The 17,962-nt window shown below is 40.6% G+C and overlaps 1 protein-coding gene across 2 annotated transcripts in view; it reads right to left on the bottom strand.

Annotated features, from left to right (window-relative positions):
• The window catches only part of AHCYL2 (adenosylhomocysteinase like 2), a 183,665-nt gene extending 166,837 nt beyond the window's left edge, over positions 1-16,828 (bottom strand). For both annotated transcript variants that reach the window (XM_065938737.1, XM_065938738.1), the window contains exon 1: positions 16,429-16,828. In XM_065938737.1, coding sequence (XP_065794809.1) covers positions 16,429-16,791 — 363 coding nt within the window. In that variant the 5' untranslated portion in view covers positions 16,792-16,828. The remainder of the gene's footprint in view (positions 1-16,428) is intronic.
• Between the last annotated feature and the right edge of the window lie 1,134 nt (positions 16,829-17,962).

Below are 17,962 nucleotides of genomic sequence, written 5' to 3'. Positions count from 1 at the left end.
AGAAAACAATTCCACTCATAATAGCATCTTAAAAAAAAACTTAAAAAAAATTTAATTAAAGTAGTACCAAGCCTGTACACTGTAAAGTACAAAACACTGCCAAGAGCAATTAGGAAACAGCTTAAAAAATGGAGAGTTATTTCACATTCACAGGTTGGAAATCACAATATCATTACAATGAGAATTCTCCAAAAATGACCTATAGATTCAACACAATCCCTATCGAAATTCTGGCAAGCTTTCTCACAGAAAGCGACAAGCTTATCCTAAATTTATATGAAAATTTAAAGGACCTACAAAAACCAAAATAATGTTGAAAAAGATGAACAAAATAGTACCCAATTCCAGTACTTACTATAAAGCTACAGTAATCAATAAAGTATAGTATTGGCATCAGCATAAATAAGTAAATCATTGGAACAGAATCCAGAACCCAGAAATAAACCCACACATCTACAAACAACTAATTTTCAACAATGGGGTCAAGACAATTCAACAGGGAAAGAATAGTTTTTTCAACAAATGGCACTGAGACAACTGTATATCCATATGAAGGGAAAAAGATTAAGGCTATAAGTCACCCCATACAATAAAGTCAACACAGAATGGGTCACAGTTCAGTTCAGTTCAGTTGCTCAGTCATGTCTGACTCTTTGTAACCCCATGGACTGCAGCACGCCACAGGCTTCCCTGTCCATCACCAGCTCCCAGAGCTTACTCAAACTCATGTCCATTGAGTCGGTGATGCCATCCAAACATCTCATCCTCTGTCATCCCTTTCTCCCACCTTCAATCGTTCCCAGCATCAGGGTTTTTTCAAATGAGTAGGTTCTTCAGAATTGGTCACAGAACTAAATAAAAAATCTAAAACTACAAAACTACAAATATTTTTGTGATCCTGAGTTACTAATTTCTTAGCTATAACACCAAAAGCATAATCTCTTTAAAAAGAGATTGACATTGGACTTCATTAAAATTTAAAATATTAGCTCTTCAAAATACAACATTAGGAAAAAGACAACTCACAATCTACGAGAAAATATTTGCAAACCATGTACCTGATAAAGGATTTATATTCAGAATACTGAAAGAATTCTTACAACTTATTACAACTTAATAAGAAAACAAACCAATTTAAAAATGGACAGGACTTCCCTGGTGGTCCAGCAGTTAAGACTCCACGTTTCTACCGCAGGGGGCATGGGTTTGATCTCTAGTCGGGGAACTAAGATCCCACATGCATGTGGTGTAGCCAGAAAGTTAAAAAAAAAAACAAGTCAAATGATCTGAATAGACATTTCATCAATGCAGATATATAAATGATTAATACAGACATGAAAAGATGCTCAGTGTCACTAGTCATGGGGAAATGCAAACTCAAACCATAACAAAATAGCACTACATAACCACTAAAATGGTTACAATCAAAAAGACTGATAATGCCATGTGTTAGGATGTAGAACAAGGTCGTATTCAGGTCATATTCCCTGTGCTATACATATCTCTGTACACCACAGGGAACTATATTTAATACAGTGACTTAATCAGCAAACAGAGCTGGGACAACTGGTTATCTATATGGAATAGTAAAATTAAATAGATCACCATCTCACACTATAAACAAAAAATCAATTCCAGACAGACTAAATTGTGAAAAATCAAAACTAAACACATTAGAACACTTATAGAGAAGAGTATGTGAAATATGGAGAAGTTTCTAAAACAAACTCAAAAAGGTCAAACTACACAGAGGGAAAAGAAAAAGCTGGTCAACTTTACATTAAAAAATTTAACTTCTGTATAAAAGTCCTAAGTTATAAAGAAAAAAAAAGTAAGACACAGATCGGAAGATATCTGCAACACATATATCTGATAAAATAAAGGATTAGGATGAACACATAAAAGAACTTTTACAAATCAATAATAAAAGCCAAAGAGATCTCAAAAAAAAAATCAGAATATATACAAATACAGACCATAACTTACAAAAAAGGAAATCCAAATGAACTATAAACATACTAAAAGGTGCCAATCTCACTTATACCCAAGAAATGCAAATTAAAAGAGATTCCATTTCACAACTATCAGACATTGGAAGATAAGCTGAACAGAAGTTCAGTGTTTGTACTTATTAGTAAGGATTCAGAAAACAGGAGTTAATAAAACTAATTTAGAAAGCAATTTAAGATATACTTTAAGCAATTTTGCATATAGGGATACACCCTAGAAAATGCTCATAAAGAAGTGTGCATAACACAATCACAAATGCTCAAAACTCAGCAAGAAGAAAAAGGGAACACTAAAGAGGAATGGGTAAAAAGTGGTATTTTCATACAGTAAAGTACTATACAGTAGTTAAAATTAATCACCTGGAAAATCTACATGCTCCAGACTAGTTAAAACTCAAAGTTGAGAGAAAAAAAGTAGGTTACAGAAAAATATCTGATCTATAATATCACCTACATTAAATTTATAAACACACAAAACAATGCTATATTTCCTTTATTGATATACAATTTATACTAATAAACAAAATGAAGCAAAAGTATTAAAATGTGATGGAGAATTATAAACAGCAAAGTTTGAACAGCAGCTACCTCTGAGTTGGAAGAAAAAGAAAGAAAGAAAGGAAAGGATAGAGAAGAGGTACAAGGGGGTCTTCCACTTTATCTACAATGTTTTATATCTTTAAAAAAATCTACAGAAAATTTTGCAAAATGCTAACATTTGTTAAATTGGGCAGTGACTACAATTTTCTCAGTACTCTTCCACATGCTTGGGGGGGAAAAAAATTGAAGAGTTTTTGGTCAAATGAATATATATATACACATGTACCAGGCAGCAGGAAAAAAATACTTATCTCCTCTCGGAACCCACATTTGTAAAACTGTTCTACTAATGTCTCTCCGGTGCTTTACTGTCTCAGTGTGACAGAACCTTTTAAGTGTTTAGGCATAAACACATTGTACTACTGAATCTCTTTTTACCTAACAAGGTGCTACCCAAGCCAAATCCCCGGTGACGTGGATACCAATGATCTATCAACCAACATAGTGTGCAAACTCCAGCCCACATCTGTACAGTTTTAAAACCTTTTAACTTACAACTGACGCTGAAGCTGAAGCTTCAATACTTTGGCCACCTGATGTGAAGAGCTAACTCACTGGAAAAGACACTGATGCTGGGAAAGATTGAGGGCAGGAGGAGAAGGGGGCAACAGAGGATGAGATGGTTGGATGGCATCACTAACTCATTGGACATGAGTTTGAACAAACTCCAGGGGAGACAGTGAATGATAGGGAAGCCTGGTGTGCTGCAGTCCATGGAGGTCACAAAGAGCTGAACACAATTTAGTGACTGAACAACTTACAACTAAATTATTCCCCTGAGTCATTCTTGTCATTAAGCTTCATCACAGATCTTTATGCAAACCTATACCATGAATGATCCAACAGGTTATAAACCCCCAAATGACAGCTCTTTCTAGTTTTAACATAATCTTCCCTCCGCATCCTACATTCTGCAGTCCCACACACCCACAGAGACTCACAGCCTTCTACATAGTGCAGTGTTTCTGGATCTTCCCATCCTGGGCAGACTTATGTGACTCAGACAGCATCCAGGGCACTGAGCATGAAACTCTGCTTAACCAGCAATCTAGCACGCAAGCTCCTGAGAGAAACAGAATGACTTTCCATCCAAGCATGTAGAAAGTACATCAGGCTCAAAATGATGCCCAGGAACAAGTAGTTCCAAAAACAAGAATTCAAATAAAACTGGCTTTAGCACCCACTGTTCTACAGACCCAGTGGCAGTCAATCTATTTTTGCTTTATTTTCTGGCTCAGTTAAAAGTACCTTAGAGAGTATACTCATCCCATCTCTTCAAAATAACTATGGAGAACACTACTTAAGTCCTATAAAAATCTAAGTTTCACACATTACCTATTGGGAGTGTGTGCATCTCTCTCTGTGCTGGGGCAGGCTTCAGGGTATCTCTGTGGGTCTAAGTTCGGGACTTTATGGAGACCCTTGTGTGTGTGGGCAGGGGTGTCTGAGTGGAGGAGTCTTGAGGGGTTCTATGTATGTAGGGGAATCTGTGTGTGTCTGTCTTTGTGTATCAGTGCCCATATAAGCTTCTGTCTCTGTTTATCAAATATTGCAAGTCTTATAATGTTTCATTATAAATTTCCACCCTACCACAAAAAATGATTTTCCTGCCTCTCTACTCTGAGACTGCATAAAAGAGAAAAAGAAATAAGCCAACTGCTAAGCCAACCTTATTCAACAATGAGTAAAAAACTAAGGTTCTGGTGGGTACACACTAGCATGAACCAAATTGCCTGAGATTGTGCATTTCTAACAACTCCTAGGTGATGTCAATGATTCTGGTCATAGATGGGTTTGAGCAGCAAGTACATAAAAGATTCCAAACTTAATAAACGGCCTTTAACTATGATTAGACTTCCCATGTAGATGTTCCAGAGTCTCCTAAAATTGACATGTACTGAATGTTATCTTCTGACCAAAAATTAGAAGTTACTTTGTTTTAAATGAGTCTCTGGTGAGTGTGGTTTGAATGAACCAGTCCTAAGAAGTGAATGAACTAGTCCTAAGAGGTGAAGTGTACTAAAAATATGAATTTCTAGATTTGTAAAGCTGGAACATGGAAACCTCACAAACGTTCTGCTACATTGTGAAGCATCCTGGGTGGACAACCAACTCCTTTTCTAAGGTGATAGACCTCAGTTTCAATGCTGACCTCTGCAAACTGCAAACATTCCTGCTTCTAGTAGTGCTCATACTAAACTAAACTGTATTTATTTCCCTATCTACATCCCCTACTCTCTCCTTGAGGCCAAGAATAGTATTTTGACTTAATAACCCTACTACTTAGCAGTGGTTAGCACACAACATATAGGTGGTTTTTGCACAAAAGATGCTCAGAATGTACTGGGGGAGATAGTTAGACAAATATCCGAAAGCAGTAAAATTGCTTCTCTAATTCTACAATACAGTAGAAGGCCCTAAAAAGGAAGTGGCATTAGACCAGTCACTTTTTCTCTTTCACAGAAACAAAAGACACAAATGTAGTAAAAATTTCTCTTGTACTTGCTTCCCAAAGCACAGTGATCCAAGAGTAGAATCAGTCAAGTTTTAACCAACAAAAGCTTTGCTGAAGAAGACACTTTATAACTATCAAGAAAAGAAGTCTTTCTTTAACCTGAAGCAGGTAATGTCAACTTTGAAAGGCAGATGCACACAAGTATATACCTGAGGCAAAAAAAAAAAGCTCTTCCTACGGTTACATTACACATACTCGATTCCTGGCAATGCCTTAAAAAAACCCAGGTGTCACTTTGGAAAAGCTGGTACTACCAGGATGGCAATTTTAGTGTCTGTCCTTCTTGAGTTAAAAAGAGTTTTCACTTAAAAAGTTACTTCAACACTCCCTGCTAAATGTTAAGAGAGAAAAACTGTTAGGAAGGACAAGTGAAATGGGGGGAGAAAAAAGGAGAGAGAACAAACCCGAGTAAGTAAAATATTAAATTTTACTTGGGGACAAATGCAGCGATCTTACACTCAGACGGTAAAGCGTCTGCCTACAATGCAGGAAACCCGGGTTTGATTCCTGGGTTGGGAGGATTCCCTGGAGAAGGTAATGGCAACCCACTCCAGGAAAATTCCATGGATGGAGGATCCTGGTAGACTAGTCCATGGGGTCGCAAAGAGTCGGACACGACTGAGCGATATAACTTTCACTTTCACCTTTTACACTCCAAATAATCCCTACCTTACGTTACAAACAAAAATAAATTCTAGATGAACTGAAGACCAAAAGATAATAAACAAAACCATGAAAACAGCTGAAGAAAATATAAAATAACTTGTTAATAAGTCTGGGGTAGGAATGGCCATTCTAAGACACAAATATGTAAGCCATTAAAGAAAAAACGGGGCCTGGGGAATTGGCAGAGAGTGGATGCACGTACATATATGGCTGAATCCCTTCACTGTCACCTGAAACTGCCATGACACTGTTAATCAGCTGTACTCCAATACAGAATAAAAAGCTTAAAGTCTGAAAAAAAAACTCACCAACCTGACTACATGAAAATATTTAATATAAACAAAGTTACAAGTCAACAAGAAACAGAGTAGGAAAAAATATTTGCAACATACATATACAGAATTAATATCCAGGGACTTCCCTGGCCACCCAGCCCTTAAAACTTAGTTAAGACTCTGTGCTTCCACAGCAGCAGGTGTGGGTTAGATCCCTGGTCGGGGGAACTAAGATCCAAAACGCTGTGAGGCCAGAAAAAATATATTCAGAAAATGTAAAGATTCCCATAATGCCAGCATGAAAAAGACAAGCTCATAGGACAGAAATCTTTATCTGTTTTGCTGAATCCCCAGCACTTGGCACACAGTAGTCACCAAGAAATATCTGTTAACAAATGAATATGAATAGACAATTATAAAAAAATATATAAATTACCAATATATTCATGAAAATATTCTCAGCCTCACTGTAAGCAGAAAAGTACTAATAAAAACAACAGTAAAAGACTTTTCTCATAGAAATTTCCCTGTTGGGCTTCCCTGATATAACTCAGTTGGTAAAGAATTCGCCTGTAACACAGGAGATCCCGACTGGAAGATCCACTGGAGAAGGGATAGACTACCCACTCCAGTATTCTTGGGCTTCCCTGGTGACTCAGCTGGTAAAGAATCTGCCTGCAATGAGGGAGACCTGGATTTGATCCCTGGGTTGGGAAGATCCCCTGGAGAAAGTAAATGCTACCCACTCCAGTATTCTGGCCTGGAGAATTCCATGGACTATACACAGTCCATGGGGTCACAAAGAGTTGGACACGGCTGAGTGACTTTAACTTTTCTCATAGAAGATGTAAAAATACCCAGTATTGGTAAAGGTACAGTAAAAGGGTCTCTTGTATAATTGATGTGTAAAATGGTACTATGATTTTCAAGGCATCATGATATTATGGATTAAGTTTAAAATGTGGATATCTTTCAACTCCAAAATTCTATTTTAAGGTGTCCATCCTAGAGAAACACTAACAGATTAACACAGAGAGAATGCGTACAGATAGTTACTACAACATGTAAAAATTACAGTAAATGTGTATCAACAAAAAAGTTTAATAAACAACAAAGCTATAGACCTTGAAAATCAATTCAGCAGTCAAAAAGTATGAGGTTCATATACACGTACTGATATATAAAAAGCTCCAAGACATTCTGTTAAGTGGAAAAAGCAACCTGTAATACAACATATATACATAATGTGCTTTTATTTATGTACAACTTATTATAAAACTACCAATTTCTCTATGTACAATATGAATATAAATCTGAGAAAGATAAATTGACAGCAAAAGTCTCTGGGGAGGGGAAAAGACTGGCTGACAGCCAGTCTTCATTAGATTGAATTATTTTACAAGAATATATTCAAGCATTACTTGTATAATTAAAAATATTTTTTAAAAAGGTGAAAAATCATGTAAATACCATTTTACTGATATGAAGAAAACAGGAAGAACACATTATAAGGATCAGACAGTAGATAAAAGTTCCATCTTTGACATTAGTTCTGAAGTTCAACTGCAAGTAGGCAGTTGTACACGTACACACACACACACACACAAGACTGGCATTTAAGAGGGGTCCTGACTTAAAGAAATAATTTGGGTAGTTGTTCATATACAGATGATACTCAAAGGCACAGGAATACTGTGGATGACAGGGAAAAAACACAATGGAAAGCACAGAGGGCCCAGGACCAAGGAGAAAGCGCTCATAAAGAAGACTTAGAAGGAGCAGCTGGAGAAATAAAAGGAAAACTTGTAAAGAGGAGGGTCATGGAAGACAACAGAGGAGAGTGTTTTAATAAGAAGTTGGTGTCAAATGCTGCCAAGATGTCTGATATGATGAGGGATGAAAAAAACAGATGGCCATGCTTCTCGATCTGATGGACATTAGCAACTTTAGCAAGAGGGCATTGTGTGAGTCAGGGTATTCATTCAAGTAGGAGTGAATTAGAGTCTGTAAATGCACTTCCTGGAGGTCCAGAGGCTAATATTCTGTGCTTCAAATGCAGAGGGTGCAAGTTTCACCCCTGATCAGGTAGCTATATCCCTCCACAACTAAAGATCTCTCAAGTTGCAATGATGATCGAAGGTCCATGTACTGCAACGAAGATCTGACTCAGCCAAATACATACATATATTTTTTAAAAAGTCTGTAGGGGGCTTCTCTGGGGGTCCAGTGGTTAAGAATCTGGGGACATGGATTCAATTCCTGGTCCAGGAAGATTCCACATGCCTCCGGGTAACTAAGTCCGTGAGCTGCAACAACCGAGCAGGTGCTCTAGAACCTGTGCTCCACAACAAAAGAAGACACTGCAATGAGAAGAAAACATGCATTGCAACAAAGAGTAGCACGCGCTTGTCGCAACGAGAGAAAATCTGTGAGCAGAAATGAAGACATAGCACAGTCCAGCCTCCAGAAAATTAATTTTTAAAAAGTCTTTGGAAAGGAAAAAAGTGTACATAGCATACATTGAAAACTTCTTTAAGAAACTTAGCTGGGCAATAGGACAAAAAGATAGGTCAGATAGCAGATACAGGGGTCAACAGACAGGGTTTTCAAAATGAGCGAGATTACAGCAAGGAAATCTGTAGGAAAGGCTCTGGTGGAAAGAGGAAATAACCAAAAGAAGTTCTTTAACAAGACCAAAGAATGTGATTAGAGCACTTGTGGAGGGACTGCTCTCTGACAAAATGAAAGACATGTCTTCCGCTATCATAACACGAAAGGAGAAAAAGATGAACCCCAAATGCAGGCAGGTTTGCAGATTTGGGAGGTACAAAGATGGAAAGAATTCTCTTTTGGTGGCTTCTGTTTTTATAACAAGTAAAGGGTATATCACTGTTTTTAAAACACTTGAAATTAGAAGTAAATAGATACAACATTAAATAATTATTTGCAGTGAGGCTTAAAGTGAACTTACTAGAGATTGTATGATGTTAGTAGGCAACGGTGATCAAGCATATGAGGCTGATGTTTATGAATTTATAGTGACATGGATCTGCCTGGTTTTCTGATTTCCTCTAGCAAACACTCAGCTCCATAGATGCAGGCAGTGAAAAAGGCAGATAGTTAGGTTCAACCAGTGTACCTCTCAGAGTTCCATAAAGAGCAGAAGTCAACGCTGACTGGACTGGACAGAAAAAGAATGTATAGGAAGGACATGAGGTAGCTTTCAGAGCAGAGAACCTGCTCCAGAGCAACACAGCTAAAAACACCACCACAGAATGGGCTTAGGAAACACGTCATGTTTGCTTTAGGTCAAGCAGGAGCTGCTGCAGCTTGGGCTGCACAATTATAGTTCAGGGTGCCAGTTGCCACTGTTGCCCCTGTAACTTGACCCTGTTGCTACAGACTGACACTACAAGATATGCTGACAATAGATGGGCAAGTTGTTCAGAACATAGTGGAAAGGTTTGGGAAGACTGGACTGGCTGAGAGGATGAAGGGAGTAGGAAGGGAATGAGTATGAGGAAGACAATGGCTGACTGAGGTGGGCATCAGGTAGTGGCTAAAGTAAACAGGGAATGAGACTTCCCCTTAGAAAAGGATAGATCCTGGAGTCCAGATGGTTGCAGAGTAATCTCAGCAGCCCAGGTGGAGTAACTTAAGCAGGTTTCACTGGGAGTTTAATCAGAAAAGTAAGGGGCTGGCAGAATGGCAAAGCCTCCCACTACTGCTGTGGGCAGTGCTTCATCTCACTAATCCCCAAGGCATTAAGGACTGGCAGAGCCCTCGGCAAATCACTCTCTTTGAGCCTGCATTTTCTAATCTGTAAAATAATAATATTATTTTCTAATAATATTCATCTGATAGTCGTTATGAGAAGTAAATGAGATGAGATAGAGAGATGCCTGGAAGAGAGTAAATATTCAGTAAATGGTAGCTGTAAATGAGTTATAAGTGAAACTGATCAAAGTTTCCAAGAAAAGGTAGTCAACAATATCAAATCAAATCTTTTAGAATGAATAGAAGGATCCACATTGGAGCACAGTAGGAGATAAATCTATAGGGAAGATGAAGCCAGTTTAAGTGTCAGCGTACTTAACTTTCAAGGAAAGTTTTGTAGTATTCAGAATGGCTTTAAGGAAAAGCCTGATTTGTACTCACAGAAACTCAACTAGCCGATCAAGGACCTTTATACACTTCCTTACAGTTTATACCCTTCCTTAATTTAAGTTCTAAGCTAAGAAGAACCAGGTGCTGCAAACCAACCCATTTCTACTGATAGACTCCTGGGGGGAAAAAAAGAAATAAAGAATAGGAAATCACCAGTTATTAACGCAGTGTCCAAGAGGGAAAATGGCTAACTGAACTGTGGCAGAACACAGTTCCAGAAGAGGGGACTGAAAATCATACACGTCATTTGGCTTCAGTGATTTAACCAAAATAGTTTTACTTACAACTATTATAGAAGTTGTATTATATATAACTATATAGAAGTCCACTGCCTTCTCCTCTGCTCAGCTCTCATCAAATCTGGGGCCATAGGTCATTCAGACTGTAAAAAGCTCCTACAAATTCCACAGAAACCTGATCAAGCTAACTAAACCTCTTATTGGGGGAGTGGAATCTCAGCTCCTGTAATTCTACATACCACCTGAACACAGTGGCGGGGGGCGGGGGGTGGGTGGACTGGGACAGATGCCAAGATATACTATTCTCCCACCCACATCAGTTGTCCCTCTCTGAATTATTTAAACAAGGACTACCAAGAAAGAACAAAATCTGAATGAAAATCTCAACAAATCTCTTCCCTTTTTTTTTTTTCTTTTACTGTGGGGAAGGGGAACACTTTCAAGGAAATGACAGAGAAACTAACCGTCCCTTTTCAAGGAACTCTCCATTTCTTCTATTAACTGGACGCTAGGACCTAAGTCATCTTCCTCAAGACATTAAACACACAACTGCAACTTCAGCTCTGAACAACCTCCCGAAACATCTCTTAATGTTCAATCTTTCCCAGGAAAAGTAGAATTCAGGAATTATACTAATACAAATTATATCAATGTATGACAAAACCCACTGAAATGTTGTGAAGTAATTACCCTCCAACTTAAAAAAAAAACCCAAATTATAGGCTGCCTTGTCAGAAAATTCATAAATGTTGACACAGATATATGGTAGATCATTAAACAAACTCAATAAATAAAAAGAGATGGCCTATTAGTGAAATAACAGAAAATCCACAAAAATATGCAGATTAACTAAGATTTAAAAGTGCAGTCTAAGCTTTAAACAGAGAGATACTTCAACTGAAAAAGAATGGAGTTAGGACATGAGAGTCAAACAGATTAGAGTTCTGTTGGCTCATATCAGTTACTATATGTGTAACCTTGACACAAAATCTCTTCAACCCTCAGTTTCCTCAATAAAACAAGGATGATACAAACTATTTCTGACAGCTCTTAAAAGGCTTAAATAAAATAGGATGCATAAAGCTCTAATACAATGCCTGGGACACAGCAGGAATACATAACAGTAGGCTTCCCCTTTTAATTTTCAAAATGTTTCATTACAGATCAATTCATAAAGAAGGTGAGTCTTAAAGAACAAGGAAAATGTTAGCTGGATAGGAAAGAGGAGCATAGTCCTCTAGCACTCCTGATTTATTCAAAACCTTAAAAATAAGAATACATCTCTCTAATTCTCACTCAGTTATTCATGTGAAAATGCATTATTGATCTTGAAACACTTTTTTATACACACATATAAGATCCTCTTCTCCCACTCTCATAATTTGATAATTGTCTGAGATTCTACATTTGTACAATTTTTTCCCATTCTCTTCCTAAAGCCCTGATTCAGATCCTCTTTACTTTGGTTTTATTCTTTACTTAGGATGACCTAAGTCTTAAATCAGAGAGACATACCTTAGAGTTCACTGAGTATTTTGAAAGACTTCTGGGAGAAAGCCAGAACCCAGCGACTAAGAAGTTAGAGTCACTGTGACATAATAAAAAGAAATGGGCTTTGGAAACAAAAGCTTAAAACAGGGATTTCAAGTCCTCCCTCTGCCCCCCTCTAGATGTATAACCTTGGTCAAGGCACTTTGCCTTCTCTGGACCTCATTTCCTTATCTGTGAAATGGAGATAATGCCACTTATATCTCATTGTGTAGCTGTCAGGATTAGAAAAATGCTGATAACAATTCCTGGCATAGAAAGGGCCAATTAGAAACAAAAGGAGGGGGGCCAATTAATGGCAACTGTTATTAGGGTCAATCTGCCAACTGCCTTACCAAACATTCTGCAAGGCTGTACTTTCCTAACTGGCAAAAGGAACAAAACTGCTCTTGCATTCCCATGACTATATCCAAAAGGTTCCATTTTAGTAATCCATAATTAACCAAATAAAGAGCTTAAAGAATTCAGGACAAGAAGGCGCTGGCATGGCTGAACTCATTCTCTGCTGACAGCAACAAAGACAGCACAAGGTGGATTCCCTTGCCAAAAAAAAAGAATCTGCTTGAACATGGTCATTACTGATACTGACGTAAGCACAAACTAGTTGTGGTTCTTAAGCTCACAGATTTATCATGAGAAAGTTTTCAGTTCAGTTCAGTCACTCAGTTGTGTCTGACTCCTTGCAACCCCATGAACCGCAGCATGCCAGGCCTCCCTGTCCATCACCAACTCCTGGAGTCCACCCAAACCCATGTCCATTGTGTTGGTGATGCCATCCAACCATCTCATCCTCTGTTGTCCCCTTCTCCTCCTGCCCTCAATCTTTCCCAGCATCAGGGTCTTTCCCAATGAGTCAGCTCTCTGCATCAGGTGGCCAAAGTACTGGAGTTTCAGCTTCAACATCAGTCCTTCCAATGAACACCCAAGACTGATCTGCTTTAGGATGGACTGATTGGATCTCCTTGCAGTCCAAGGGAATCTCAAGAGTCCTCTCCAACACCACAGTTCAAAAGCATCAATTCTTCTGCGCTCAACTTTCTTTATAGTCCAACTCTCACATCCAAACGTGACTACTGGAAGTTTTACCTTTTCTGAAATAAATTCTCTCCCACATTGCTTTCTCTACTGTGGTATGACATTCCTATTACTCCAGTTTCAAGAACACGGGAAAGAAATCCTCTCAAATACTGCTACTAAATTCACAGTGGACCGTATCGTCCTATTTCACAGATCACTTCTTACAGAGATTTTTGGTTTGTTGAGTTCACTTACAAAGAAAGACATTATATACAAATATATGACAGCCACAGTGACAAGATCTGTCCCCAGAGCACCACAAGTTACAGGATGGAGGTAGATGCCAAAGATAAGACAGGACTGAGTAACCTGCACACCATATGTTCACTCTTATTAAATGCTGCACTTGGGAATTCTGACTCTTATAAAAAAGTTTATTTCCCTCGTGTGACTGAACAGAGTAATGGTACTAAGAAAACTAATGACAGATACACAAATAGAGTAAGGGAAACCATCAATGGGGGGAAATAAGCTTAAGATAAATAAACTTGTATGTGACAATTAAAAAATGAGAGCAACAGTCATCAATTACATGGTCAAAGGCAGCTATTTCAATCCTTAGTACCTCCAGTCCCTCCCTACACTAAATAAAAGCAGAAGGGAATGAAGGTCAGAATGATTATTTAAATACACTAAAAAAAAAAAAATCAAGAAAGGTTCAACAAATCAAAATCACACGGCAGTCCCTTGGGGAGGCGACTTTCAACTTTAAGAAAGGTCATTCCCGCACACTTGTTTTAATTGAGCTACTTCAATGTCAAGAAAGTTAAAAGGTTCTACACCCGAAAAGCCGCTCAGAAATGCCTGCAGTTGTGTCACAGGGCTGCATCTTGGCCCAGAACTTCGCCTGTAATACTTCCAGTGGAGAAGCTGTTTTTTGGTTGCAATTAACATTGTAAGGCAAGCTCAGCCCTGTCTTTCATAGCCTTGAGGCTGCTGAGTAAATCTAGAATCATGGGACCCACATTTTAATGCTGGAAAAACAGGAAGAAGGTGGTTCAGCAACAAGGAAAATGGTCAAGAAACACATCTAGAATTAGGAAAAACAGACTGATATGTTGGTCTCTCATGTTGTTCACTGTTTTATATATAAACTATTGAATTGTATATACCTTTTAAAGGAAGCCATGGTGGTGCACTCAAGCCATGACTGGAGGAAGAAAAAAATAAAGTCAACTCTTAACAATAGCTATAATTTCTTAAGCCCTTATTATATATGCCAAGTTCAACAGTAAGTCCTCTACAAATAATTTTAACCTTCAATCATATCAGCAACCTCATTTTGGAAAAGAGACAACTAAGACTCAGGGAATTTAGAAATTACCCAAAAGCTAGCTCGTAGGGGTGCTAGGATTCAAATCCAGGTCTGCTAGACTGTAAATCCCATGGTCTAAAGGCCATTTGTTGGGGAGTTCCTTGGCAGTCCAGTGGTTAGAACTCTGAGCTTTCACTGCTAGGACCCAGTATTCAATTCTTGGTAAACAAAGATCCCACAAGCTGCATGGCAAGGTCAAATAAATAAAGTCAATTTGTTGAACACTATTATGCTTGAGACTTAATCTGTAGATTTTACACAAAAAGACCCTTAATCACAGAATTTGGCCAAAGTTATAAAGCAACTCAACTAATTACAAATGTTTCAGATTTCCAGACTCATATCTAGGTACTACCAGCTTTGATGCCCATGTGTGTGTGAATGTGTGAAAGTTGCTCAGTCATGTCCAACTCTTTGTGACCCCATGGACTATACAGTCCATAGAATTCTCCAGGCCAGAATACTGGGGTGGGTAGCCGTTTTCTTCTCTGGGGGATCTTCCCAACCCAGGGATCGAACCCAAGTGTCCCGCATCGCAGGTGGATTCTTTACCAGCTGAGTCACCAGGGAAGCCCAAGAATACTAGAGTGGGAAGCCTATCCCTTCTCCAGCAGAGCTTCCAGACCCAGGGGGTCTCCTGCATTACAGGCAGATTCTTTACTGGCTGAGTAACAAGGGAAGCCATGGTGCCCATGCTGCCTCTCCTTTCCCCCAATAATTCTGCCCAGAGGAGTTTCATAACGCAAACGAGAAAGACATTGTCCTAAAGCATCATTAAACAAATTCCTTTAGCCTTGCCTCTGATGTTATCACTATATTTTAGTAATTAGAATGCAAGAGTTCTCTGATTTACACCTTAATAATTAGGCTATTACAATCAAAGTTGGGCTGGATACAAGGTTTCAACTCACCTGAGTCCTGCACAGTGAAACCAATGCAGATTTCACATCACTTTCTTGCTGTTCTGATAAATCATTCACAAAAATAAAAACCCTGTATATCTCTGTGTTTGCATAAAAACTCGGAAATTACAGTGATAATCTACAACTCTGTTTTTGCAATATCTGCCATTTTTCTCTGTACTGATTTGCTTTCTGAGAGGACACCACAGACAGCCATTGCAAGGGTAATACTGAGAATATCAAACATTCAGGCACATCTACTCCTTGGTGTTCTGAGACTACTGCCTCTTCAAAACTATATCTGAAAGACGCTGGCAGTTGAGACAGAAAATCTGACAGAGATCGCCTTTCCCAAAAGTAGAAGCATTTCTTCCTAACACTTACGGACCATAATAAAAGAACCAATAAAAACAATCATTCTCTTCATACACAGTCTAATAATCCTAGTGACCAACTACTGAGCTGAGAGGACAAACCTCTGAAGAGAGGAGAGTGAAGTGAATCTCTCCATTACCCTATTACCCTTCTACTTTCAGAGAAAACCTAAGGATCTTGCAGTATGTGGAATGAAGGGCAGGGCATCAGTACTGCTAGATGGAAGCGCCTGGCCACAGAAAGGCAGAGAGTCATCTTCTGTAAAGAAACAGACAACTGAGGATCTCAACGCGAGGTAACTACTCCTTACAGAAAAGATGTCCAAACGGAAAAGCTCTTTCAACCCTTATTACTGCGTGAACTCTCAGAAGCAGTAAGGCTTTTCTACACCATCTGGGTCTTCTCCCCGACAGTCTGGAAAACACACACGGGAGTAGGTTAGGAGTACAGAGAGGTGTAATACGAGGTGCCTCTCCTCTCCCAGCCTATTCCAAGTAGTAAGGGAGGGCGCTACCTCCATGTTATTCCCAGCGAAGTACGGCCGTACCACCTGGAGTCTTCGCCCCCCAGCACTGGGGCCCGGGTGCGGGCATCTCTGAGAGAGCGGGTTTAAGGGGAAAAGAGATGTCTCTACTTCCAGCATCAGAAGGGAGGGCGTGGAGAGTGGTGCCGCCGCGCCGAGAGGATCTGCGGTTCCCCACCACCCTCCCTCTCCGAAAGAGGCAGCCCGGCCCCAATACCTTCTTGACTGTGCGCGGCGCCTCGGTGACGGTGCCGTCGGGGCTGACCAGGGCCTCGCCGCCGTCGCGGTGCCTCTGATGCTGGTGATGAGGGTCGCTCCGCTTCATGGCCGACGCCTGAGGCACTTTCCCAGCGGCCGGGCTGAGAGCCGCGGCGGGCCCCGATCCTGGACCGGGGGCCGGGGGCCGCTCAGCCGCCGGAGCTGGAGCTTCAGGGTCCCCGCCACCCGCTGGGGGGGCCATGGCGCTCACGGCCGCTGTGCTCAGTCCCTGCTGCGGCTCCGCCTCGGAGGGGCTCAGGTCCTTCAGCTCCACCTCAGGCACCTTCGCGGCAGCAGCTGCTGACACGACCTGCACCGACATCACCGCCTCCACTGCAACCGCCGGCTCAGACTCTAGCTCCGGCTCGGCCCCGCCTCCCGCCTCCCTTCCCCTTCCCTCCCCCATTCCCCCACTCCTCCCCTCCATCGCCTCCACTCCCACCCCCTTCCTCTGCCCTCCCGCCCGCCAACTCTCCAGCCAGCCCCGGCCTCTCCCTCCCCGCCCCGCCCCGCCCGACCCTGCTAGCTCGCGCGCGTGGTGCCACGGAACCTGTAGTGCGCTTGCTCAGGGCCGCACGCGGCGAAAACACCGTGGGACCTCAGCCCCCGACCACCACTGCGCGCTGCCGAGGGCGGGGCCGCGATGCCCCCTGGGAATTGTAGTCCCTGTCTCCTTCCGGCTAGCGGGATTCTGTAGTAGTAGTGGAGCTCTAGTCCAGGCGACTAACGGAAAGGAGTGAGAACGGGTGACACGACAAAGGACATGAGGAAGAGAAAGTCTCCAGAGGAACTGAGGCTTCCGGGGCGACAACACTAGAAACCCTCCGCCTGGGAAGGTGGGGGAAGAAAGGACTCTCTACCTTGACAGTGTACATTTCCTCCTTGTGTGCTTGTCTAAGATCACGTAAGCAGGCATTTAAAGGAAAAGCGGCATCACGTGGGGAGAGCGCTGGCCTCAGGCTTAAAGTGACTTGATTTTTCTGCCTCAGTGAAAGGGAACCCTAACACCTTTCTTAACTTTAATGGCTTTGTTTTTAGAAAGAATAAAATAAGACTTTACGTTCTGTGGTGATCTCTAGAACATTCTAGGCTTAGAGTTTACTATCAGTCCAAAAAAATAGAAGTTCGGTACTATTAGGTAGGAAATTTTAAGGCTAAAGAGTCAGACACCACTTAGCGACTAAACAACAACGACAAAAGAATTGCAGAATTACACGTTGCCCTAAGCTTAATTCTTTTGCCCTGTTAATTCTCTTTTTCTTTCTTCCTCTTTTCTCTTTGCCCCTCCGCTCAGCTTGTGGGATCTTTGTTCAGGAATTGAACCCCGGGCCTTCAGCAGTTGAAGTAGTGAGTCCTAACCACCCAACCACCAGGGAATTCCCACTCTGTGAATTCTAGTAGATGTCCAACCTAAGTTTGCATGCTAGTGGCACAAAGAGGTAAAATAAACCAAAATGTCAGAGTTTGGAGCACAGAAATGTTTATTACAGAGT

Source organism: Muntiacus reevesi, chromosome 6 (genome assembly GCF_963930625.1).
Source record: "Muntiacus reevesi chromosome 6, mMunRee1.1, whole genome shotgun sequence".
NCBI lineage: Eukaryota > Metazoa > Chordata > Mammalia > Artiodactyla > Cervidae > Muntiacus > Muntiacus reevesi.
Note: the sequence above shows the minus strand (reverse complement) of the source record. Positions and strands in the feature narration are given on the sequence as shown.